General features: G+C 45.8%; 1 protein-coding gene across 15 annotated transcripts in view; it reads right to left on the bottom strand.

Moving 5' to 3' along the window:
- Window positions 1-574: 574 nt before the first annotated feature.
- Window positions 575-25,028, bottom strand: part of CAMK2G (calcium/calmodulin dependent protein kinase II gamma) — a 111,099-nt gene continuing 86,645 nt past the window's right edge. Inside the window, exons 14-23 of one of the 15 annotated variants that reach the window (XM_088526426.1) lie at window positions 19,843-19,875; window positions 15,971-16,039; window positions 14,403-14,447; window positions 13,708-13,756; window positions 11,550-11,663; window positions 9,791-9,916; window positions 7,714-7,789; window positions 7,117-7,211; window positions 5,824-6,069; window positions 575-3,369 (exon numbers count right to left, since the gene is read on the bottom strand). In XM_088526426.1, the coding sequence (XP_088382552.1) occupies window positions 5,837-6,069; window positions 7,117-7,211; window positions 7,714-7,789; window positions 9,791-9,916; window positions 11,550-11,663; window positions 13,708-13,756; window positions 14,403-14,447; window positions 15,971-16,039; window positions 19,843-19,875 (840 nt within the window). In that variant the 3' untranslated portion in view covers window positions 575-3,369; window positions 5,824-5,836. The remainder of the gene's footprint in view (window positions 3,370-5,823; window positions 6,070-7,116; window positions 7,212-7,713; window positions 7,790-9,790; window positions 9,917-11,549; window positions 11,664-13,707; window positions 13,757-14,402; window positions 14,448-15,970; window positions 16,040-19,842; window positions 19,876-25,028) is intronic. The other 14 variants (XM_088526441.1, XM_088526431.1, XM_088526428.1 and 11 more) reach the window with 14 other exon arrangements.

The following is a 25,028-nucleotide window of genomic DNA, read 5'->3' as shown; positions in this document are numbered from 1 at the left end:
AAGGTTAAATCCAACTAACTTCAACCTGTGTTTGGAAAACTATACATGGCTAGAACAGGCAAATTTGTGCAAATCAGTGTTTAGATTAGTGCTTCTGCAAGAGAATCCAGCCTAGAACACAGAACACACCTGCCAACAAATAAAGTAGCTGTCAAGCAACCTGTATTCAACACATTTAAAACAGACAAACCCTATGGAAGGACATTTTATCCCACAAAGCAGTTGAAAACCTGGCAAGGAAAACAAAGAGCACGAAAGGAAGCAACAACATTGCCCGTTTCAGATAGCCTAGCCTTTGGCAAGAAGCCACATTTCCCTATTATTCCCCAGTCCTGTCAGGAAAACACCAGAATGTTCATTTTAGGAACTTCTACTGTCCCTGTGTTGTTATTAACATGACTGTCTTTTCCACTGAGGTTTGCTACTGCTTGTCATCTTCTTTTTACACAAGTCTTTTTTTTTTTTAATCATGTCATCTACTGACACCAAAATAACTTTGTGTAATGACTTTATCCCTGTAGCGCCAACACCACATCATCCCATGGTTTAACAGAAAGAGCGAGACACTCAAATCTTTGCACTGTTTAAATGTTATTTTATTAAATATCTTCAGTTCAAGGTTTCATCGTAACAAAGCTATGAAGGTTCTACCAACATTCAGACCAAACAAACAAACACTAGCTAACTTTGTTTTAATTATTTCTATATCATGCAAAAAATTCTGCATCAAATGCCTTCCATTTCCTGTTTAAAATGTGATATTTATAATATATATTATATAGATGCTTATATTAGCCCCATAAGAGAACATTAAGAATGCTAAAGGTGTACAGCTGTGTTTGATAATGGCCATACCAAGCTAAGGTTCTCATTAACTTAAAAGGAAACAAAACAAACAAAAAACCCAAAGAGATTTTGTCTCCAAGACTGTGCAAAACCAAAAAAAAAAAAAGTTCTTTTGTCTTTTAAATTTACTCTTGAAATATGCAGATACTTAATACAGAGGGTTTTCTTTTTAATCAGGAATAATCATCAGGTAAAGAGACAAGGAAGATCAGACCTAAAGAAGGCATGCATAATGGTTTGTATTTATCTTTTGAAAACTGCATAATTGTAATCTCCTATTTGCTCTCTCTTCGTGGCTTTTTAAAAAATGTCAGGATAAAATAGCAAGGCCGTTTACTTTTCCACTTCACTTGCTGGCTTAGTGCAGTCTTAAAAATGTTTTGAAATAATAAAATCTAGAGTTTGCCCCCTATGGACTCAATCCCCACACTCCTCCCCGGGGTGGTAGAGGGAAGCAGAGAAGTATGAGTGTTCAGACAAACCCTGGGAAGCATGGATGGTCTTTTCCTTCATCTTGGGTTGGCTGCTCTAATCCTGGTGTGGGATAGCACCTCTCTACCAAAGGCAGCAGAGGGCTACAAGGCGCGAAGTGACAGCTCCACTTTGTGCAATAGCTTTTACTTTCTGCATTCTGTTAAATAAGGATTAAAATTCCAAATTAGCTTTCCTCTCTTCCACAGCCTGTAAAAAGGTTGCCTCACACTTGATATGCTGTCAGTGCAATCACTTCAAATCCTTGGAAAGATCCCAAAATGATTACGGGTAGAAAGAAATTCAGGTAAAAGCCCAACCCAACTTCTGTAAGTAATGAGTAAGCCTGTGCCTTCCCCTTTGGTCAAGATAAATCCTGTTACTAAAAGGGTCCATCAGAAAAGCCGTTTTCTTCTTGGGGCTAGGATCCACTTTTGGTAAGGTCAACAAAACAACTCCACATTCCCCAGCTAATGAACACAGGAAGCGGACTCCCTTTCCAGCATAGGATAGAAAGGAAGATGAATTGGCCCAAAGGACAAACATCAGATCATATGTGCTAATTCTCTTTACCCTCTGCTGAATCCGTGCGGTATCCTCTAACACTCAGAGGCAACACCAGGAGGTGGCCTGGAGTCCTTCCGCTACAGTTTGTTGAGGTTCTGATCTGATAATTTTCTGTGTTACAACATCACTGTAAAAAATAGAAAAATTACCCAAATAAACACTAGGAAACATGACACTTACAAACATCAGATGGGTTAGTGGGAGGGAGAAGCACCTGGCTGGGGTTGCTGGCTCCCACTGCTACTTTAATCAGAGATCAAACAAATCAAACAGGAGGCCAGTAAACCCCTTTAGTTCTATGGGTGCATATATTTCAGTATAAAAAACACACGCTATTTATGCCTCATATAGGAGTGTATGTGCAAGTCTTCATGAAGAACGTAACACTAAGTTTCTTGTCTGCTTCCTAAGGAACACGTGTTCTGCAGCACTGTGGATCCCAACTAAGCTACTAGAAAGAAGAAAAAAAAAAAAGGAAAAAAATAAATCCCATATATGTACCCTCTGCCTCAAAATTCTCTGCTCTTAGCGCAAGGCTTTTTTTTTTTTTTTTTTTTGTTAAATTAAATAAGCTGGCTTCAAACATCCATGTCTGGCCAGGTAGTGGCTGTTTCTAAAACCAGTATCTCTGAAGAGCAAGCTTCTATTTAAGTTATATTTACTTAAATCCATTTTTTATTTATCCCTACTTTCACCTTTACTTTTAAATCAACATCTCTCTCCATATTTTTTTTTTTTTTTTTTAAACACAAAGTCTGTTTTGGGATCCAGCAGCCGAGCAAACAGCTTTCCGTAGCGTTCTTGCTGCGCAGAAGAAATTCAGGCTGAAGTCAGTCAGTCTGCTGGGCAACAGGGAGAGAAGTGTCTTTACTCCCTCGTGAACCCCAAGCTTCACAGTGGCTCCCCTGGGGTCTCCTCGCCACCTCTCGCCGATCGGGTCACGGCACAGCCCGAATGCCACGTGAGCTTGCCCCGTGGCTCTGCGGAGCACAGGTCAGCAGTCCTGCTCAAGCCGCCTCCTTCTTGCTCTCCTTCTCTCTCTTTCTCTCTCCTTCACTTTTGCCTTCCCCTTCACTTCATTTCTGCAAGATGTTCCAGCTGCTGCCATTTTCTTAGCCCTGGGAGAGGGGAGCGTGTTGAATAATCTGTCGTTTATTTAGCATTACTCCTGTTTTTGTTATTTTATACAAACAACATGTCTTTTTTTTCTTTTTTTTTTCTTTTTCTTTTTTTTTTAAGATTTAAAAACACCTTCGTACAGCAGAAACAGACACGATGGATCCATGGAAAACAACAGAAAGGCAGCGCCCGGAGCATCAGATGCATGCAGGGTTTCGTGCATTTGGCTGCTGCCTGTTTGTAATTTGTATTTATTTACTTATTTTTTTAACGTCAAAACAGACATGACCATTTGCTGTCACTCAGGCACTCCAGAGCTGCTTGCTAAGAAGATATTGCCCTCCAGCTGAGTATCTCCACAAGTTGCTGCAGTCAGGAACACGTAGCATCCACCCAGAAAGGACAGGAGAAAACGGGATGAAATACGGAAGGAAATAAAGCCACAAGTTAGCTGTACACAATTAATAAAACAAGTTTTCCTACAGACTAATTATTGGGTGATGGGATAAGCACTTCCTAATGCCAAGCAGATCAGGGCTGGTCAGGACAGCCCCAAAGACAAGAGGTGCACGCTTCCCCTTCTGTGCACTGGCTCCATGTATCAGTGAAAACAAATTACGTGCTAAAACAAATTACTTGTTTGACTGGACCAGAGTGGGGTTTACTACCCAACAGGGTATGTCTCGGGAGTTGAAGTTTCCCAAAGGGTGATTGAAGAATCTGTCCCCAAGGAAGAGTCTGTCTCCCCCAGTTGGCTTTTGCCTTGATAAGGAGTATTTTTTTTTCCCTCTTTCCTCCTCTTTCCCCCTCTCTCTCTTTTTCTCTTTTTGAACGTATAAAGTTTGCATAAGTTCTTCTCTGGAAGTTCTCAGCAGCTCCATAGATACTGTATATTCTTCAGTTTTGCAAAGCTCCAAGAACAGTTTATACCAAAGGCCTCTCCTGACTAATTGTGTCAAATAACTGGGTTTATTTTGATCAGTTTCATACTATCATCTTCCCAGGTGAAAGAATAGCCAAGATCATCTGTTTAGTTTTCTACCATTTCTTAGGTTTTCACACAACCTAATCTTTTTTCACAAACTATCTTATCAGTCCTCTCTCTTCTCAATTCCTGCCACCTCTCTACAAAGAAGTTCTGTTTATTCTCAGACAGCTTGCATTTAAGGCTAGTTTCTTTTCAAAGTGACTTAAGCAAAACCGAACTCTGGTTCTAATTTAGTATCATCATCCATTTGATTCCTTCATCCTTATCCTTCTCTGCACTTGGACTGTTGCTCCAAAATGGCTGATGTGTTCAGATGGCTGACCCCGCTGATCACTCTGCTCCCACTTGTACTTGCACATAGTTAGTTTGACTTCCTTTGGAAGACAAAAATGCACATGAGCACTTCAATTTCGTTTACAGGTGTTAAAAATATTGTTTTAACCAATATTTTGTACTTTGGAAATGGTTCCTACACTGCAGCTTGCCGGAGCTCTCCAAAACCTCCTTTTGGAGGAGGGGCAACAGTCAAACAGCCAAGCCAAGGGAAGGTGCCTTTTCTCTAGCTGCTGAGGCTCCTCATTCCTAAGCGTCCTCAGAACTCCTAGGCACAGCCACTGACTCATACTGATCTTTAGCTTATTAATTTGTTCCGTATGTTTTTTGAGACTTCACAGTAGACTAAATCCAGGAGGGAAGTCTTTTGACATCTCTTTGATGCAAACTTGTACAAATAATTTCCCTCCCGCCACTGAAAGGGCTTTATCCGCCTCGCTCCTGCCTTTGCTCCCTGGAAATACTGCTGATTGACCAGCAGTAGTCAATCACAGTAGTACACAGATCTAAGACTCAAATAGTAACTATACTTGAATCATTTACAGTGAAATGACAATAAAATAAACTCAGGTGCACATTCCCCAGGTATATCAACACTAACAACCAATAAAAACTCTAAATTGTGGAAGATTCTGTGCTTGTTACTAAATAGATGACAAACAGTAAGAATGTCTTAAGATTAGAGAACTTAGATCTGTAAAAGTACTGCAACATAACACTTTGGCATACAACAAAAGGAGGCAGAAGGACTTGGTACATCTAAGAGAAACAAGTAAGGCAATAAACAAGCTAAAGTGCCTAAATAGCATTTGTAAATGGAACCAAACTGCTGTCCTTCAAGGAGAGGAAACGATTCTTTGCTCATGTCAAATTTTATGATTAAAGCTTCCTTTCATACTAAATGATGGCAAGCCACCTGGGGATATTTTAAATCCTCTGATATTATTTCATTAGGTTTCTTTTCCTGTATGTTTTCTCAATACTGCACATTGAATAGCATTAACTAATCGCAAAGTCGGTAGTAAAGTTTGTATGAATATTTATTCTTATGGCATAGCAATGATAGCATATAGATTTTATGATATGTTTTCTAGAGTTTGACATTCCCATAAACATATCTGTACTAATGGACTGGAGTAAATCCCTGAAACCTGGGAAACAGGAAGGGGGATGCCCCCTGAGGTACTCCTTGCCCCCTGCTTTGCAGGGCAATAATCAGCCCTCTGCCCAAGCCCCGAGCTGAGCATCTGTGAGGAAGCACTGGCGGGACAGGGGCAGCTACCCTCAGGCACAGCTGGCTCAGATTGTTAGGAATGGCAGATGATCCTATGCAATCCCTAAAACAGGGATGCAGGGAAAGGAACACTAGCTGATTAGTGGGATTTTTAGCCTTGTTAGCAGGGATTTTAGCAGGAACACTGTTTTCTCACAGGCAGCTAAAATGTTTCTGAGCTGCCCCCCACAGCAGCCTCAGCTGCTCCTTCCCTGCCAGCCCATACCCGTGCTGGATCCTCACTGGAGAGGCGCTGCGGGCGCTCCAGAGCAGTGATAGTGGACGTTCAGCCACTTGCCATCGCGGCGGTGCCACACGCGGGTCTCCTCCGACTGCGTGGTGCGGGGCCGGCCCTGGCCGTCGATGTACTGCGTCAGGCGGATGTAGGCGATGCAGGCAGCGTCCTCCCCGATGACATGCACGTGGGGGTTCAGGATGGTCGTGTGTATTGGCTTGCTGTTCTTTGACAGTACTGGCAGAACACGTAAAACCATTAGCTTCATTCCACCACTAAGAAAAAACACTTTCCCTTCCCCTCCAACATATTTGTATTCTACTCACCTCCAGCTGGATTCTGGGACACAACAAAAATCGCTCCTGCAATTTTCCAGGCAAAATCCAAGCAATTCTTTCCCCTACCTCCTGTCCTCCTCTTTCTCAACTGAGCCTTTATTATTCCCTGGAATCGCCTGGCCTCTTTGCTCACGCTTCTTCTCTATACATCAGTGGTGTTGTTTTCTCAGATATAGGAAAAGACCTTTTAATTAACAGAATATTGCTGCAAGAGTCAATAATCAGGAAACCTTTTAGCTAGACCTGCATTAAACATGAGCAGGCCCCAGAAAACGGAGAAGTCACTCCAGAACAGGTACTTGAGAGACACGATCTCTCTGCACACTGAGCACTAAGAATTGCCTGGTAAGGACCTTGAACTAACCCCTCCCAAATAAAACACATTAAACAGATCAGGATTTAACTTTCCAGTTATCTCATCCTGTGGAGACATCCAGAAAGGGAGGCAACTATGGAGTATGGAGTTACCCATATCCCTATAAGTGACAGCATTTCTCTCAACTCTCCTGTCCCCAGCTGCAAGGTGACCCTTGTATCCACATAAGGGGTTCATTAGGTGTTAGAGATCTGAACCAGTCCAGGGAAAACTGAAGGCTCTACTGTCTTTATGTGTGACTATATAGCATCCCTATGTCAAACATATAGACTGTTTCCATCAGTATACGTTCATTTTTCCATTTCCATATCAGCAGAAAATCCAGTCCCTCACTTTTTAAACCCCCTTTGCACCAGGCAAATTGGAACTCGGTAGTGAAGGTAACTGGGGCTTAGAAGTGAAACTGTTGCTAAAAAAGGCTTTAGAGGGAAAGCATGCTGGCTCTTGTGAACACCTCATCATCTACACAGTCTGCAAAAGCACTGCCAGTTTTTCCTCCAAATGCCAAAGTTATGGCATAAAAGATGATGTGAGAAAACGCTTTTGGTATCACCAAATCTAACCACTCACAGTTCTCAAAGTAAAACTTGTGGAAATCCATTCCCTCAACGAGGTTTCCCAGTGCTTCAGGTTCAAATGAGGTCAAACCAGGATCACAGATTTTCCTGAAAAACAGAAAAGCAAAACAAAAAACACACCACAGCCTTAGAACCTGCCCTGAACCCAAAGGTTATTTACACATTGAAGAACCTGTAAACGCTGCATCGCAACCTGCGTGCGCTTAGCAATATCCTTACTCCGAGGGTCACATCCTTGGAGGACTGAGGCCCACTGCAGCAACACAGAGCTGGTGCTGGTTAGTCTCACATAACACAGACCTCTCCCTTTCTGTCATAGAAACTGTTTTCATTTCTTCCCTCTCTGCCCACCTCACTGCTCTCCCCTCCCTTACAAAAGGATATTTTACTCTTGCTTTTTGATACCTGGCTACTACTTGAACTTCATATAAAGGAATCAACCACATCCCAACTACAGTTGATGGAGGCTAAAAAACATGATGCTTTCTATGGTGTATGGCCAAACGGCTGCCACCAGCACATCAGCACTTGTGCACAAACGGGTAAACAACCTGCCGGAGGCATCTACGCGCCAGCCAGCTGTACTTACGTATATGCCTCAAAGTCTCCATTGTTGATGGCTTCTATCAGCTGCTCCGTTATCTTAATGATCTCTTGCTTACGCACTGCGGACAAGAAGAAAGAGCAATTTAACGGTGCATAAGCCTTGAATGGGAAGATGGGGCTAAATGGGTGATTCCTACAAGCAATTTGCAGCACACCATTAGTCTGGATCTCATAGGATGCTGCTCCCTGCATTCTGGAGATGTGCAGTAATGACAGCCATCCATACAAGGGTAGGGGAACAGCGGTATGAAAAGGGAACGGTGATCCTATAATGCAGAGAGAGGGGGAAATAAAGATATCTATTCCTATTCAACTTATTCTAGAAAGGCCTGGCTCAGTATCAGGGCTGTATCCTAAATGACAGCTCTAGGTTCTTCTAGGAGTATGACCAATGAATGTCAGTAAACCTAACGACCTGAAACGCTTGTCTGGCAGCTGTAAGATAGGGAAAACTCTCCAGCACAGCAGCCATACAAGAATGGCGACTGCACAGATCACGCTGATTGTAAAGAGTCTCCCAAAATCTTGCCTGTCACCATCACCAGTACACCAGATATTCTGAGTGCTGCAAATAAGCATTTGGGACACAGAGGAATAACTTCTGCAAGCTAGAAAGACAATCAAAGCAGGATGGATGGCCAGACCAACAGGTACATAGTCTGCAACACATACACTGTAGGAGCACACACTGTTTTTCAGGCAACTAACTCTGCCAAGCCCTATAGCAGATCTTTTTAGCTCTTTCCTACAGCACTACATTAACTCAGCCTACATTAACTCATGGGCTCTGAGATGAACGAAGACTGCCCACTTTCTGGGCAGCACTCCTCAGCTTTCTTCTCTTTCCCACAGCTGATAATCCAGCTCCCAGTGAGGCTTCAATTCAGCTGCCCTAACTTTGGTAAAATCTGAAATGTAGGTGTCTCAAACAGAATTAGTTGCCCAACCATCTCTCCTTTCATCTCTGAAAAGTAGACACCTCTGGAAATCTCATCTGAGATATTTGATGCTTTTTTTCAGGGGAATGGTATTTAAATCCAACCTACCATCTTTTAAATGACAAGTCAGGGAAGATCAATTCTACACTAGATGCCAGATGCTAGTCTGACTACTGTTCCCCTTGAGCTTCATCCAGTACCTCAACCCAACAGTGAAGTACAGCTGAAGACTAGAAAGAAGATAACCTCACTGGCTATGAAAGGTATCCACATCCATTCTGGAAATCCACTAAGAGATTTATACTGCCCAGCTAGCCATAGAGAAAAAATGGCTTATGACAGTAAAGGAGGTTTTGCTGCTAGTGCTGTAATATCATATTTCTATATGTAGAATGATGTATGCAGGGAACAGATCAAGAAGACACAGTAGGTTTTGTCTATTATGAAAAGTGTTGTGACAAGCAAGTCACTTGATGTTGTTGCCCCTTAAAGCTGCATCCACACAGGGCTCTCCCACCCCACACGGAGGGCACATGGATGTGCAGAGCTCCAGGGAAAGGCAGGCCACAGCCACCACCACTAGCTCATCTCAAGGCGGCTGGCATCCCCTCCCCAAACGTCCCTACGCAGCAGCATTCACCCTGCACGTCTGCACAAGCCCATTCCTCCAACCTGCGCCTCTCACGTTCACTGCACGTCGCAAACGAGAGCCGCCTCGCATCAGGAGACCCATTTGTGCCAAGGGTGGGGACCCGCGGGACCTTGCCCGGCAGGCGCTGGCGCCTCTCGCTCCCGGTGCCCGTCCCGGGGCTCCCAGCCGAGGTGGCGGGAGCAGACGGCGGGGCAGCAACCCGCGTGCCCAGCGCCCGCCGCTCCTGCGCGCCCTTCCCGAGCTCCCCACGGGAGGGCCCCCCAGCGGCGCCTCCAACGGGGCCTCCCCGCGCCCGGGCGGCCCCGCGGCGCCCCCTGGCGGCCCCGCCGCGCGCCGCAGCCCCGCGGAGCGCGGGAAGGATGAGGCGGCAGCGAGCGGCGCCGCGCGGCGGCGCGGGCCGTGAGGGCGAGCGCGGGACGGGACTCGTGTTAGTGGCACTACCCGCTACTGCCAGCCAGCCGCTAACTTACGCGGAGCGCTGTTAAGGGCAAAGGGAACTACTGGAGTGAGCAAAGGCTCCGACCGAGCGCGCTCTAACTCCAATGTCTGCCCTGGGCTGTCCCAGGCAAGAAGCTTCTCTTCGCAAGACTGTGTAGCTGCAAAACAAACGTAAGCGTTAAAATAAACAAACAGAAAGCAAAACAAAAACCAGCAAAGAGGTACAAACATATACAGCCCCAACCAGAAAGCCAAACAAAAACCAGCAAAGAGGTACAAACACACACAGCACAAGCCCCCAGGCACACGGAGACATCCTGGCAACTCTGCCCACTTTGCGGCCTCTGGCACATCGGCTGTGCTGGGCACTGCTGAGTGGGCCACTGTGGCACCCGGACAAGAGACCCCTCACACACAGTAGGAATCACTGATGCTGCAGGCTGGGGACGACCTAAAGGGTTGGTCAGAGTGGTTGGGCAGAGCAGCACACGGGCAAGCACAAGATACAAGTGAAGGGGAAAGAAAGCAGCGCATCCGCATCACTGCAAATCTCGACTTGGAGAGGTGCAGGGAGGGGGTATGCTGCCCCACTTGGTGAATTGGTGATTTGGCACTCCTCAGGGTATCGCGGTAGGGCCTTTCTACAAGCAAGAGGCATAGGTTAATAAGAAAGCTGTGATGGGTATTTCACAGCAAAAAGGATTTAAGAGATCATATCCCTTCCAGTCTGCCTAGGCAAAACACCTTCCCCTTGCACCTCAAACTCAAGGGTTTGACATTTGTAGCACAGCTTCAAAAACAACAGAGAGGCTCTGCCTGCTGCTCCATAGGAGATAGTAGAGCTGTGTGCAGGAAACCAGGGAAAGAAGACACGAGGAGACAGAAGAGTGCATGCCTGATCCTTCATCATCATCATGATCTCGACAAATGAATCAAACTACATCAGCTCATGTTAGAGGGCTCTTTCCCTTGCATCTTTAAACAGTCAGAAAATGAGCGAGGTAGGGGGAAGCCTGGGAACTCCACCAAAGTCTTTTCCAACTTACAGCTTCTCCTTACCTTTTCTCAGTTTCTCAACCACAGCCTCCTCTACAGAGGCAGCCAATTCAGGAAGGAACTGGCAGAAGGACAGACAGACTAACCAAGGTCCCAAATAACTGAGACAGTGAGAGACACATGTAAGGTAAGGCACAGAGAAGCCCCTCAGATCCACCATTATCTAAAGATTTTCATTTGGAGCACCTAACTAGATCTAGAAATGCCAAGGGGTCTTCCAGCAGCCACATCCTCATTCTTAGAGCAACCCCAAAACCGCCTGCAAAAACTACTTGTCCTTCGTTCTGCACTTTCCGCGTCTGGGGAACTCAAAAGTTCTCCATCAAACAGACTGAATTCAGCCTCACAAATCCCTCCAAAGCAGATCTACACCACAGTTTTCCTTTCTGTAAATGTAGACAAAGAGATGCAGCGACCTGCCTGAGGCAACCCCAAAAGACAGTATCACTGCTAAGAACTGCATACCTTACCCAGAGGAAAGCAAGGGAATGGAATTAGCTAGGATGAGGTCTTTTCTTTTTTATTTTTTTGTTTTCTCCAAAATGGGAAGGAATATTTGGAGCATTTCAGTGTGCAAGGGGGGGATCTTGGAGGAAGGGAGATGATTTCTTTTAATTCTGGAGTACTGGAAATGAAAACAAAATCAACGTTCTGGAAGGAAGGGCAGGAGAAATGGGAAAGGTGGAAGGAGGGGTTGGAAAAAGATGCCGTGAAGCACTGCACCCCTGGACTTACTGGCTGAGAAACAGAGAGAAAGCTGGGACTGCATGGACTCAGTCTGTGTTTTGCTCTCACTGTGCCTCCGTCCTTCAAGCACTGAGCTGCCGTCCCCGGTGGAGAGCGGGGGAGCTAGCATGGCAGGGAATTAAAACACAAACAAAACACGCAAGTTCAGTAAATAAAAAAAGAGAAAGGAAATAGGAGAACATTAAAGAAACCACAATGCTGGGCACAAAACATGCAGGAGTATCCTCCAGCGCAAAGCCATGTAGACAGCTCGACAGCATGGTCCTGCTGTGCAATTTGTAAGGACATCGTGGGGGGGAAGCTGCTCCCTTTAGTCCCACAGCAGTGGAAGCAACACAGCCTTGAGGTGACTGTCACTAATGTATCAAGATGTCTCATGCTCCACAGCAGAGTAGATCTGCTTAACCTGCCTCTATTGAAAATAAAGGGTGAGAAGAACTGTACAAGCACTTCCCTGCTCCCAGCGTCATGGCTATGCAGAATGCTGATAACTCCAACACACCCAGAACTTTTGGCCTATTTAATTTTGCACTGAGTGTTTGCTTAGCTTAAAACATGGAGGGGCAGGAGTTGAATGGGAGGCATTTGGCAAATGCTGCTGTACTTAGAAGTAAAGCACTAAAACTATCCATTAGAGCTGGCCATAGCACAAATCATTACTGTGCAAGCTCCTTCCTTCTCAACCACAATTCAAATGCTACCTTCTATTGAAAATCTATTCTAACAGCTCTGCCAATAAATCTCTCTTGTGATCTGAAGCAATGCAGCCCTGTACAATTCTTCACTGCACCTAGATCTGGCGAACAGCCAGCTGCCCTCCTTCCCACCTCCCTTCCAGCCCAGTCCCAGCTTTCCTCTCTTCACAGCACTCATATTCCTGACTTGAATGGGTTTCATCTCGGGAAGTCTCCTGGACAGAAACTGTCAAAGTAGACAACTCTTTGGACAAATATCTGTTTTGGACTGACATCCAGTAGAGATTAGATAAATCCATTTCATTATCATATTATGAACACCATCCAGTTCCCTTGCTTCAAAGCTTGATTCTTAAACCATGCTTCCTCTTTGGAAGAAAAAAAAAACAAAAACCAAAAAGGTGAGAGGTAGAATGCTATTCTGTAATGAGGTCAGGTCTTATATGAAACAACCTGTCTTGCAGAGTTCATTTGGCCGCTGGCATGTGCTGCTGTTCCGGATGACTCCTAAGAGGAGCCAGCAGTTTATGGTAAGGCGCAGGAAAAGCTTTGGGAAGCATCCTAAGTGACTGAGGTAACATTACTGCATCCACCACCGTGAGCATCATGGGGCAAGCTTTGATTGTTCCCAGGCACCATAACTCTCATTGAGCACAGGGAGAACCAGAGCACCTCTACCTCAAAATGCAAACGGAATTTGTTCTTCTCGGGTCTACTTTTTCAGGAGAATTTATTTCCTTTCCTCCTTCTTACAAGAGTCAGACAATGGGCAGTTGCTCTAACAACATGAGCAAATATGGAACTGGGGAATGGTCAGAGCTCCTTTATCTAAGAGAGTTTTACAAGCACAGAATGCTTATGATAAGGTCACTGAAAACTGTGAAATTTCTCACTAGCATCTCCCTCTCCCAAAATCTCAGTAAGGGACAGGGGAAATCAACTCTGTTCATAGATAAAAAGCTGAGAATGATCTTCATCATAGAAACGGGCCCAAAAAGAGAGAGAGAGAGAAAAAATAAAGTGTGTGTGCATCACTGAAGAGATTCTCCAAAAGGGGTGAGAAGAGAAACTGTGCTTCTCTGGTGTGGGAGTGATAAGAGAGGTTTCAACTTTCTAGCCTGCGGGGAAGCACAGAAAACTAGATGCCAAACCTCAAGGGACCAGTAGGGATCTTCCTAGCCTAGAAATGAACTAGAGATGAATAGAATATGATATTTCCAAGGAAAGAATTTCCATTCAGAGACAAAAACAAAGTAGCTCATGGCAAACAGAGTTCATACACCTGAAAGGCTAAGTCAACTGGTTCCTGAGAGCATGGCCCCACTGCAGCAGGAATGGCACTCTTGACAAGTTCATGACTGAATCACACAAGCAAATCTGGGAAGTAGCTCCTGATCCAGGATTTTCTCCTTGCACTTAACAGTATTAGAGCTTACAGGCAAAACACCTACCTTTGAGATCCTCATCTTCGGTAGTGGTGTTACAGCTCTCTGTGGATCCCTGCATGGCAGAACAGAATGTTACCAGACATCAGCAGTCAGAAGCATTAGTAAGGGCTTTGATTTGTTTGTGGAAGAAGATGAGGAAGGTATAAAAATACAGGCAGGTATAGCACAGACTGAATAAAATGAAGAAGATTTCGATGTAAGTGAGCCAAATATCAAGCAAAGCTTAGCAGCATCTCTTCTAAATGCCTGCACGTTCAAGCAGTTCAGGCCCTCCACACAGACCTTTCACACAAACACAAATTAAACTCTATCAAGTGAGATCACTGCTTTTATTTGAAAGAATAGCCTCAGGAAGCTAAAAAGGGGGTTCTTAGGCTTTCTCAAAGGAACAGGTCTCCATTTCAGGAAGAAATAAGTGCATGAGTGCCTATATCTTCTCATCCTCCCTACATATACAAAAGAACGGTGCTTATACACCAAACTGGCAAGAGATTATCCTTTTCAAACAGCCATCCCTACTCAAGTCTCTTCTAGAGATCTACAGCTGTAGAACACAACGTTCCCACTTCTGCCCCCAGCAGCACTCAGGAGCATGCTACAAACCAGACACCAGAAAGGCAGACACTCCAGTCAGAAATACAAAGATGAGAATGACACGAGGGAGAAGAAGTCTCTCTGACCACACTCCCATCCCTTACCTTTATGCCATCTGTAGCATTATGGACAACAGTTGTTTGAGGCTCCTAGGAAAGGATGGAAGAACCCATTAAATTCTCATTCTACGGCATTATTTTCCCATATGCTTTCACTCCCCAGCAAGTGGAGAAAAGGTGACTGACATAAAAAAAAAGTCAAACCACACACTCCAAACAGCACACGTGCGCTTGCGTGCGTGCGCACACACTTCCTGCGCAGGTTTCCTGAGGAGAGAGACTGCACTAAAAGCTACCGACACTAGGAGACAAAGCCCCCCAGATTCCCTGCAATTCCCCCAGATTCCCAATTTGCTTCTCGAGAAGCACGCTGGCCCCAACACCAGGCAGAAACAGGAGTCACTCCCCAGTGTACAGGTTGCTCATGCAGTAATTGCCCCTCAGCAGCGTCTTTTCTAGAAATTGCTTCAGAAAGGGTAGAGATGAAGGGAAGTATAATGCTGGGTTGGGGCCTTTATCTCCTAGTTTTTGTCAAGTCTGCCAGGTATTTTACCCTGACAAGGGACATTCATAATTTCCACGAGAAGAAGGTTGGTAAGTCAGAGCACCCCAACGTTCCTCACTGAAGAGCCATTATGGGAACTGGGCTGTGAGAAAAGGTGCATTTTTCTAGAACAGGTCTCTAAAATGAGATCCAATTTCAAAAAGTTGTAGTAATAATAATAATAATTAATCAGAAAGGCCCCCTCAGCATAAAAATCCTAACAAACAAAGTCAGTGAAGGGAGAGCTGAAAATTATGAAGTGTCCCCAAAACCCTTCACGCTACCCTAAACAACAAGAACACCGAATCTCTCCCCCTACCCGCCGAGGCCGCCAAACCCCATGCCCTGGTGCACACCACAACGAGCAGCTACCAGGGCTGTGAGCGCACTCGTTCCCTCCTGACAGAGGCACGACCTCAGCATCCTGCACCACTTCTTCCTGCTGACATGGCTCTGGCGGGTGGCTCAGCGAGGCACCAGTGACCGTGGCGGTGCAGTGACCAACACTCACGCGTGTCCCCAGCACCCGTTTCAGCGCTGCCCGCTCCCCCTGGCGCACAGAGAGGGCCGCACTGCGCCGTGGCATTCGACATGCTCGTGCAGGGCGCCCTGCCGACCCCGCTGCGCACAGCCCGTCAGCGAGCTGCGGGGCGGCACCCGCGCGGGCCGCCAAGGCGTTCCTCGGAAAACTCGTCGCCCGCCCTTTCTCCTGGGCTGTCCTGAAGTCCATCCTCCATTTCCCAGGTGTGGGAGGGGGATGGAGTTGCCCACTCTCCTCTTCCAAACCAGCCTCCCCCCAGCCAGCAGGCACAGTTGACCAGGACACACAGAACTAGACAGGGAGGGCACAAGGGGAAGTCCAGGCAAGCTGCGCTCCAACCACTGCTCCGTGCAGCCCCCAGCCGGTGAGGCTGTGACGAGGCCCCACAGCACAGGGACACGCACAGAACGAAGCCAAAACACAAGCGGAAACAGAGCAGCACAAGCAGCACTCGGGGTGGGGGTAGAGAGGGGACAAAATCAAAATTAAACCGAACAGGAAAAAAAAAAATAGTGGTTGGGGAGATACCATGGACGTCTGCACTGGGGATGTTTCTTTTGCAGTGCTTACTATACTGGTTTTGTTGTTGCTCTGTGGCTGAGACAGAAAAACATCATTTTAGTTCCCCGGCTGGGCAGCAGAGGCAGCAAGAAAATGACAATTTTGCTCTTAATCCCAACCAAGGCACAGACCCTCCCCTCCCGCCAAACTCCCACCAAGAGGAGGCAGGAGGAAGGAACGTGCTTCCCCAGCTGCCGGGCACCATCCTTCCCTCAGGGGTGGCAGATGTGGCAAGGGAGGTACCAAAAACCCAAATGTGGAGGGACTGCTGGAGCTATAGGGAAGGAAAACAAAAGGAAAAACAAAACAAAAAAAAAGGTAGCAGTCCAAAGGGGTGGGGGAAACCCAGAACAAGAACCAGCAAAAAAATTGGGGGAAGAAGGATAAGAAATGGCAGCAGCAGCCTCAAGAGAAAGAGGCTGCAAAAGTGAGAGGGATGCAATAGTTATGGAACAGTCTCAAACAGGGGAGAAACGGGTTGTGATGGAGTAGTCCCGAAGTGTGCAGGTGTCATCCTAGGTTTGCGATGATGAGGAGGGTCCGAGAGAATCTGCTGATGGGGAAAAAAGCTGTGGTCAGCCCTAGAAAAGGTAGAGGAAAAAGTGAGGTATGGTGGGTTGGATCCCTGTTGTGACCCGAATTAAGAGACTTCAGGACCAAACTATGGAGGGGGTGGGCAAGGGGAGGAAAGGCTGCGAAGTTCCCCAAGCAGCAAGTCCTCCGGATGGTACCCAGTAGTTCTGCATCCTGTCTTACTTCAATCTCTTCTGTAGCTGTGACAGAAGCATGAAAAACTGTTTCCTGCATTCACCCAGCACAATAGGCAATCAGCAGCTTCCTGCAAGGAAATACCCCATGGCACCACACAGCAGTGAGCCACGTCTGCTTCTGCGGGATGATAAACCAGTGTCCACTAGTATGTATTTCTAGCCCACAAATCCAATCAGTTGTTGAAGTCTTGAAGTTTCCACTCCTTGATACCTGCATACCTGGTATATAGCTCTCTGTGTGACTCAAATGCAGCACTGCAGGAGACCGCCCGCGGTTTGCACACGATGATTCCCGGCATTGCTCTCGCTGCAGTCTGACCTCATCGCAGCTGCTCTTTATCCCACCCTCCCAGACGCGCACGCAAAACCCCAGGCCCTCGTCACGCAGTAGCCTGCACCGAGAACGCAGAGGCGACTGCCGCGCTGCCAAGTGTTTCATCGTGTCGGCTAGAAACAGACCCTGCGAGGCTGAGGCTTCACACGCACCCACTAGCGCTTTAGCTTCCCTTCGCAAGCAGGATGCTTTGGCTGAGCTACCCCTTTTGGAGACAGTAAAGAGAGGGTAAAGAAAAGAGGAAAGGCAGGGAGAGGAAGTGGAAGAGAGAAGCAGGAATGAATTCTTAAAACATCCATAGAAGAAAAGAATATATGACATGCTCGTCCCGAAGCTGAGAAAGGACAAATACACTTCACAAATTGCTGCTTACTGCCCTTCCCTATACAACCTCACATTGTCCCTGAGGCTTTGGCTTTCCAAGAGCCTTGACTCCTTCATGTATTTCCAGCCTGATGGCAGAAGAGTTGAGAGCGCACTATGGATGCAAGAGGGAACAGCAGCAAACTGGAAAGAAGGAGGAGAAAAAAAAAGGCAGATCCCAAGCTATTTTGTGGTAGAAATATAACAAAATTTCTGGCAATGTTGGATCCAGCCATCCATACAGCACTGAGGTTCCTGTACCTCTTAGGAAACAGTGATCCTAAGGCAAAGAGATCTATCTTCCAAATCTCTTCCAGTGAAAAGAGTACAGCTTATTTTTCTTAGTCTACTGGGTATGAAGATAAAGTTAGTATGAAAGCAGCTATACAAAAATTCTCCTGATTTTTTTTCACTCGGTACTTTAGATTTGCTTCCTAAAGGTTTACTTTCTGGAAGGCTTTATAATCAAAATCCAATGGAAAAATCACCCAGGAAAACACTGTGTTCTGAAAACAAGTCGACAGCAGTTTGTTAAGGTGTGGGATGTCACCTTACAAAGCATAAACCCACACCTACCCCAAACACACAGCCTCCTTTCCCAGCTGCATCCATCATACTCTTCCCCATCCAGTAGGCTGGAGCAGACTGAGTACCTATGCACTGGCTTTCCAGATTCATGGAATATTTAACTCTAGGACAGAGTCCCAAATAAACAGGAGGCGAAAGGCTCAGCCCATCTCGGCATGGCAGTCAGCAGATGCCCTGATTCTCCCCACACGCCCATGTCTCAAGGCCACCTATCCCAGTGTCCTTCCCTGAGCCCAAGTGCTCGGGACACTCTTACCCCCTTCCTTCCCCTCCCATTCCCAGGCACTGGACAGGCCATGATCCTTGGCAGTTCTCAGCTCAAGCTGAAAGAAGCCAATTCACCTAAAAAGGTGCCAGGCCCTTTTTAAGATTTAACACAATTAGTTTTGTTTTTGGCACAGCAGTTGGAAGTGCTTCCCGAGCTAGACGAGAGACAGACAGACAGGTACAAACAACACAGAGGGTGCAAGAGAAAGAAAACAGACCAGTGATCATATCGTTCAGGACACACACTTGTAGTCAGTAAAAAGCAAATAAGTACCATCATACGGGCTCTCTCTGCGTCTTTAGCCACCTTCATGGCCTCACTGTTTTCCGAGACTGACGCTTAATGGTTTACGTACCCCAGCTGCTTTAAAACAACACGCAGAGGGAACCTGAGTGGTGCTGGCAGTGGGCAGAAAAGACTGGCACGAAGCACTCCTGCCCTGGACTTTGGTATAGGCAGGTCTAGGGAAAAGCCAGTCTCGCACATCAGATTTTCCAAACCATACTCTGTGCTTTTTGTGCTTACATGGGCTTAAGATGTTACTGAAGGAGGAAGCAGGGGGGACATATTTTCCGGACTGTAATGCAGAAACATTTTTTCTCAGTACCATAATATTCCTATCTACCATACGGCAGAAATGTTTTAGCTTCTTTTTCTAACAGAGACAGGAGCCACAATGCTACTAGTGCACTTGTAGTTACTGTCCAGATCTTAGTGTCAGACATAGGCATTATCTGAGGGGCTGTACATGACTCCTTACAATATGGCACTGGCCAATTTTCTCTTTGCTCCCTTAAAACTGATTTGACTACTTTTCTGACACATTCTATGAATGTCAAACATCTGGATGGATGAAAAAAAGGAAATAAATAAGACAGGGAAGGCAGTTATCAGGTATTTGGTCATGCATTTGGGAGACACAGACGAGATTGGGACAAGTTTGGGATTGTAAAGGCTCTGACAAACTTTGCTAGGACAGAATGCTAAAACAGAAGGGAGCGGCAGCCCTGAGCCGCCCGGCGGTGCTGTGCCCGCTCCTCCCGTGTGAACAGTGCAGCCCCATCAGCCTCTGCCACTTTTGGAGCAACTCCAAGTTGGTTCTACACTGCAGGGCTCTCACGGCACCAACGCCAAGCAAAGCACCTGCTCCTCTTGTTGGCACCTCTACAACAGACCGACAAAGCCCCACACCCAGGCAGGGCGCACAGGTGCTCTGCTGGGCCCTGGAGAACCTCTGCCTCTGGGTTTCGCACTCAGATCAGACACTGGGAGCAGGCAACGGCAAACTGCGTTTGCAGCCGCTGGTTTTCTGTACAAACAGGAACCGTGCGGCTGGCTGGCAGGGCAGACAGTCCCAGGGCCCTTTTCGTGAGGACGTGGACCTTTCAGTGCGCGACGGTCCCCGCCACCGCCCCCCGCACAGACATGCTATGTAGGGTGATGAGCACAAGCCGAGCGTGCATGGCATGAGAATGGCGGACGCACGAATCGCAGGCAGCTTACGGGAGGTGCTCACCATCAAATGCACACTGGAGCTCGACTTCCTTTTCTGGACACACCATTGAGAGAGGGAAAGAGAAGGGAAGAGAGGAGATGAGAAGAAAAGCACAGAAACTATTCACACAACAGTGTGCCAGCAAGGGCCCCCCTGCTAATAACACTCCCCTAGGAATAAGCAGCAGCAGAAACGTGTGGACACGCAAAAAGGAGCGGAGAAAAGTTGCTCTTAAAGAACACCACCACGCCCAGGGGAAAGGGCAGCGTCAGAGATTCCCATCCATTCAAACATCAAAGCCAGAACATAGGTGCCAAACATACAGACAGAAAGAGGGAAGAGGGAAGAATATATATGCACGAGACGTGGGATGTGCGCTCTCCTACCTCGGAGCTAGGAGCAGTTTCTCCAGCCACATGGGGAGGTAGGCACAAAACTCCTCACATTTGGAGAAAGCAAATGTGTGTGTGCACGACACCATCATGAGAGGGTAGGGAGGAGGACATAGTAGCATTCCCAGGGCCAAAGAAAGATGGGGTGATTTATTGGATAATATGGGAAGAAGAAGGGCTCCCTTGCACAGAAATTGGGGCTGGCACAGGAGAGGAAAGATGCACCCACACTCTGAAGCACAGAAAAGGCAAGGAAAGCAAGGAGGTGCTCCACAATCGGCTCACCTTATGCTCTCAGAAACAGAGAGAAAACAGAGACCAATGTGCAAATGCTACCCATTTTTCTAGGACATGTCTTCTTGCCCAAACATAGCTTCAGCCACACTCCACGCTGAACTCCACTCTCCAGTAAGGCAGGCTCAACATGCATCCCTCTGATCTTCCTCTATTCTGATCAGTGCTGTCCTGCCCAGTCCAAGCTTGGCTGGTTTTCCTCCTTACAGCACTAGCTGTTCCCCAGCTACGTCTGCCAGCTTCTTCCACCTGCTCTTCTCCTTCGCTGTCCGCTCCTCAGGGGAGAGCGCTTCCCACCCCTGCTGCCCAGGGAGTCCTGCCTGCCAGCCTCGCGGGAGAGCTCACACACACGCACAGGCTGGCGGCTCTGTGAGCAGGGAGTGCCACACTCGCCCAGCACCACGTTCCGATTTACTCTCCATCTAAACCCCAGGATAAAGCGGACTGCGCAGGAGCAGTTTTCAACTAGTGAAGCTCCTGCTTCATCTGATGTTGAACTTCAATAGGGACCAATGCTGGTGCTACTAGATCTGTTCAGCATTTTGCTCACTGAGCTTCCATTTCACAGAGGCAATATGGGACTTGACTGGTTTACAAATATATGATTCCTCACATCATCTTCTTTGGACAATTTAATTTCTCCACATTTTTTTCCTCAAGTAAGAGCTAAAATGGAAAGGACTCCCAGTATGCTAATACAATGCTCAGACCAACAGTAACTCAGAGGAGTCCTTGTTACCAGCCACAGAGCAGGACTCTTCTCCAGGAAAACTGGAAATTCACACCTGATGAAAAATGACTCCAAAACAAGGTTTTATTTTTAGACCTTTATATTTAAACCTACAAGTTTATCCTACAGAAAGACAGCACACACAGATATGTCAGGGAAGCTTTTCCTTAGAGGAGATGGTCTCATTAGAAGTGCCTACTGATTTCTCAAGAGCTACAGATACAAGGGGGTTAGAAAAAGTTATCAGACAACCAAACAGTTTTATATCAAAGGAGAGGTAACCAAACCACACAGAACACAAACACACCACCCTCTCCCCATTTCTCTTTTCAGAAATTAGAGACACAAGAAACATTGATACAAGAGGAAATTGAGCCCTCTGCAGATCAGAATTTAATTAGAGCACAATCTAACTTTAAAACACTGTTGCTCTATTAACATGGCATGATGGATTCTGGAAACCCCAGAGAGTACATCATTACTGGCCAGTATAATAATAATAAAAAACAGATAGTTAAGTAATACAACATGGAGGAGGGAGGAGGGTCTGCATTAAGATCAGAGATTAAAAGACAGATGTTGACTGACAGTGAGTGCTCAAACATCAAAGCACAGTAACACCCAAGACAAAATATTGTCAAGGAAATCACTAACAACAGATCAGTCTCCCAACTCTCTCTAACAGAGACTTAAGTTGCCTATGGCACCTAAGACCACCACATGAGCGAGCAAAACTTTTTGTGTTATGTGGCTACAGCTAGTAAAAAAAAAAAAAAAAAAAAAAAAAGTAACAGAAGTTTGGTTATGACAGACCTTCCATAATGCAGCTACATCTCTGTATGCTGCTAGTATTTCTAGGCAGTGCAAAGACAATCCAGGGAATTGGAAAAAAAAGTGTTATAGACAACCAGCCTCTGGTAAAGAACCTCAACGATCACTGCAAAGATCTCCCCACATCTGAGACGCAACAAAACATTCTCCCAAAGCAGTACAGGCATTTTCCCCTCAACCCCACGGGTGAATCTTTGTTAATGCTCTGTATTTGTGTGAAATTCAGGTGTTCAAACTGCCTACACTGAAACCTGAGGGAAGAAAGAACTCTGCTTGGGTAACACCAAACAGTAGAGTGCACAGTGAGCAGCACACACATGTGCAAGTCACTGCCTTTCAGGACAGCAACAGTACTGGGAACACCCGGTGCAAATCACTGCCATCTCCCACAGAAAATACCACGCAGGCTAGAAGACGTCGTAAGAAGTAAAGAGTGAATCCAGTCAGGGTCCCAGTTACAGTTTTGGGCAGTCATTTATGTGATGCTGAGCAAGTCATTTCATCTTTGTGAACCCCTCTCTTCTCTCGTGCTTTGCCTGCTCATCTCTAGGTGTGAGCTGGGGGGCAGGGGTTTCCTACTTAGGCATCGGTGCGGCACTAAGCACATTGGACCTTCACCTCAGACGGAGCTTCTAAGCATTACAATGATACAAGCAAAAAAAAAAAAAGGCATCAAAGGTTAGTGGAACGTGTTATTGGATGTCAGCACTCCATTCAACCAGATCTGAAGTGCTCCCCAAGTATCCCGAATAAAACATTTCAGTATAAAACTGTTGTGTTCAGGTGAACTTGGGTCCTCCTCATTTATTCTCACCGCTCAATCTTTAAACATTATGTCTGAAAGATCATTACGAGACCACTTGTAGAAACAGGAGCATTAACTCCTGCACAGGTATTCTGCATTTCAAGAGGGCCGTTTTCTAAGAATTCCCTATGGGCTCACTTTGCCAGCCTGCCTTCTCTGTCACATGCTCCTCCACAAACTGCCCTCCCGGCAGCGATGCCAGCTTGCACAGCTCCTTTCCTGCCTCTTCCCCACCTTTTTGGGGATGCTTTTCCAGCAGAGAAAACTGGTACTACCAGGAATAAAAACTGTGCACTCTGCAATGTTTCTTATGAACAGCAAGCAAATAGCATTTGGTGCCTCTCTGCAGAGGGCAGGTTTTACCACATTAACCCCATCACGCTGAAACCCTAGATTTTTACTCTTTCAGCCCAGTTCTCATTTCAGCTATCCTGTTCAGCTTTTACTGGGTAATAAAACCATGTCTGTGCAGTAGAGTGACAAGGTACAAAGTCAACAAGTTTTGCAGAGCATTTCAAATGAATGCTGTTAAAAGCCTTTCACATCCTCTAGCTTTCTATACAAGTTACTAGCTAGAGAGTTACACTGAAAAACTCAGGAGAGTTACTCCTGAAAAATAGTGGTAACATTTTGTATTTCTTAATCAAAAACCAAAAAGCTCAAAACAAGCAAAAAAGGAAAACAACAAAGAAGAGCTAAGTTTAAAATGCTTATAATTATATACTTAACTGAAAATAGCACTTTGTGCATTAACATTTTCTGATTATGAAGATGAATCTGTCAGGCCATCTTAGATCTGGCAACAAATGCATTTTCTCCCACTAGTAATAAGGGAAATTCCCCTTTAGAAAAAAGGGAACACCAGTGTTTGAAGCACTGCCCAGAGACAAAATTGGCAGGAATACTGGAGCCCTAACGATAGGGAGCTCAGTTCCTGACAAAGTCGGAGAAAGGACATTCCTCACAAAGTGTCCTTAATCTTCATTCCCTTGTCTGCTCCAGTCGGTCCTTAACCCCTCTCACCAGCGGACGGCAAATCCAGATTACAAGTGGAAAGGGAAACAAGAAAACAAATAGGTTTGATATGAAACTATGGAAAGTAGATTTAAAAAATACAGTTGCATGTTGCTTCCAAATTTAGAATCTTTAAAAAACATATATACCTGGGACCTACAGTGGTGGCCACAAGATACGTGGTATGTTACATGGCTCTGCAATTCGTCAACCAGAATCTTCTAGTCTCACTTTCTGGATTTGAAAGTAGAAAGTTATGATCCTTGGCAATAAAACCTGGGCTTTCCTTGATGCTACTCCACCAGTCTGGAAAGAAATCCTGCCTGAAGAGAGCAAGTGCAGCACTACCAGTGAAGGTTTGGTGGGCAGGGACAATCTAAGACACAAGGCACTTTAAATCATTCATTATTTAAGATAATGGAAAAGTTCTCAGGTGCCAAGTTGATGGAACATCTACCAATTAGCAAAATTAGTACTTGAAATAGAAGCAGCAGTGCACAATGAAGGCCAGGAGTGTTTGAAATGGAAGAGAAAAAATTGGCTAGAGGAGGGGGTCACCTACGTGGAAATCTAGTAAAACAATGTCACTGTAGACACACCTATAATACATTAAAAATGTTTCCTATGTGTTCCCCCACTCCTGACTTAAGCTTTTTTCTCCCTCCTTCCAAAAGGAAGTAAAACACACGCATCCCCATTACCTCAGAATGTTAGGTTTGCTTCAATAAAGGATTAAAGCTAATTCCTATAGAGAGGAAAAAATGTGTTTCTTACAGCTAATAAATACCAGATGACTGCAAATTACACCAGATGGTTTTATCACTATGTATAATATACCATTCCTCTCTCATTTATGCTAAAGCAGTAACATCATTCATCAGGTATTCACCAATATACCTAGAACACATGGCATTCTAGAGAACAACCCAAGAGAAGCGTGTGGCCTTCGCTCAAACTTACCTATTACCATGTACTACAAATTCCTACAGTATCTGGAATACTGCAGGATCCTGGTGCGACTATAATCACACTTCTGAATCCTATCAAATAAACATCAACCTGGGGTGGGAAAAATACCTTCAATGTAAATTAAGCCAAACCAATTGTGCTTTTTCTTAATGGTCTTAAAGCCACTAATTTT

Source organism: Tinamus guttatus, unplaced genomic scaffold (assembly GCF_059628265.1).
Source record: "Tinamus guttatus ecotype Peru unplaced genomic scaffold, ASM5962826v1 Tinamus_guttatus_pri_ptg000246l, whole genome shotgun sequence".
Lineage (NCBI taxonomy): Eukaryota > Metazoa > Chordata > Aves > Tinamiformes > Tinamidae > Tinamus > Tinamus guttatus.
The sequence above is the reverse complement of the archived record's forward strand: the minus strand, read 5'-3'. Positions and strand labels throughout refer to the sequence as shown.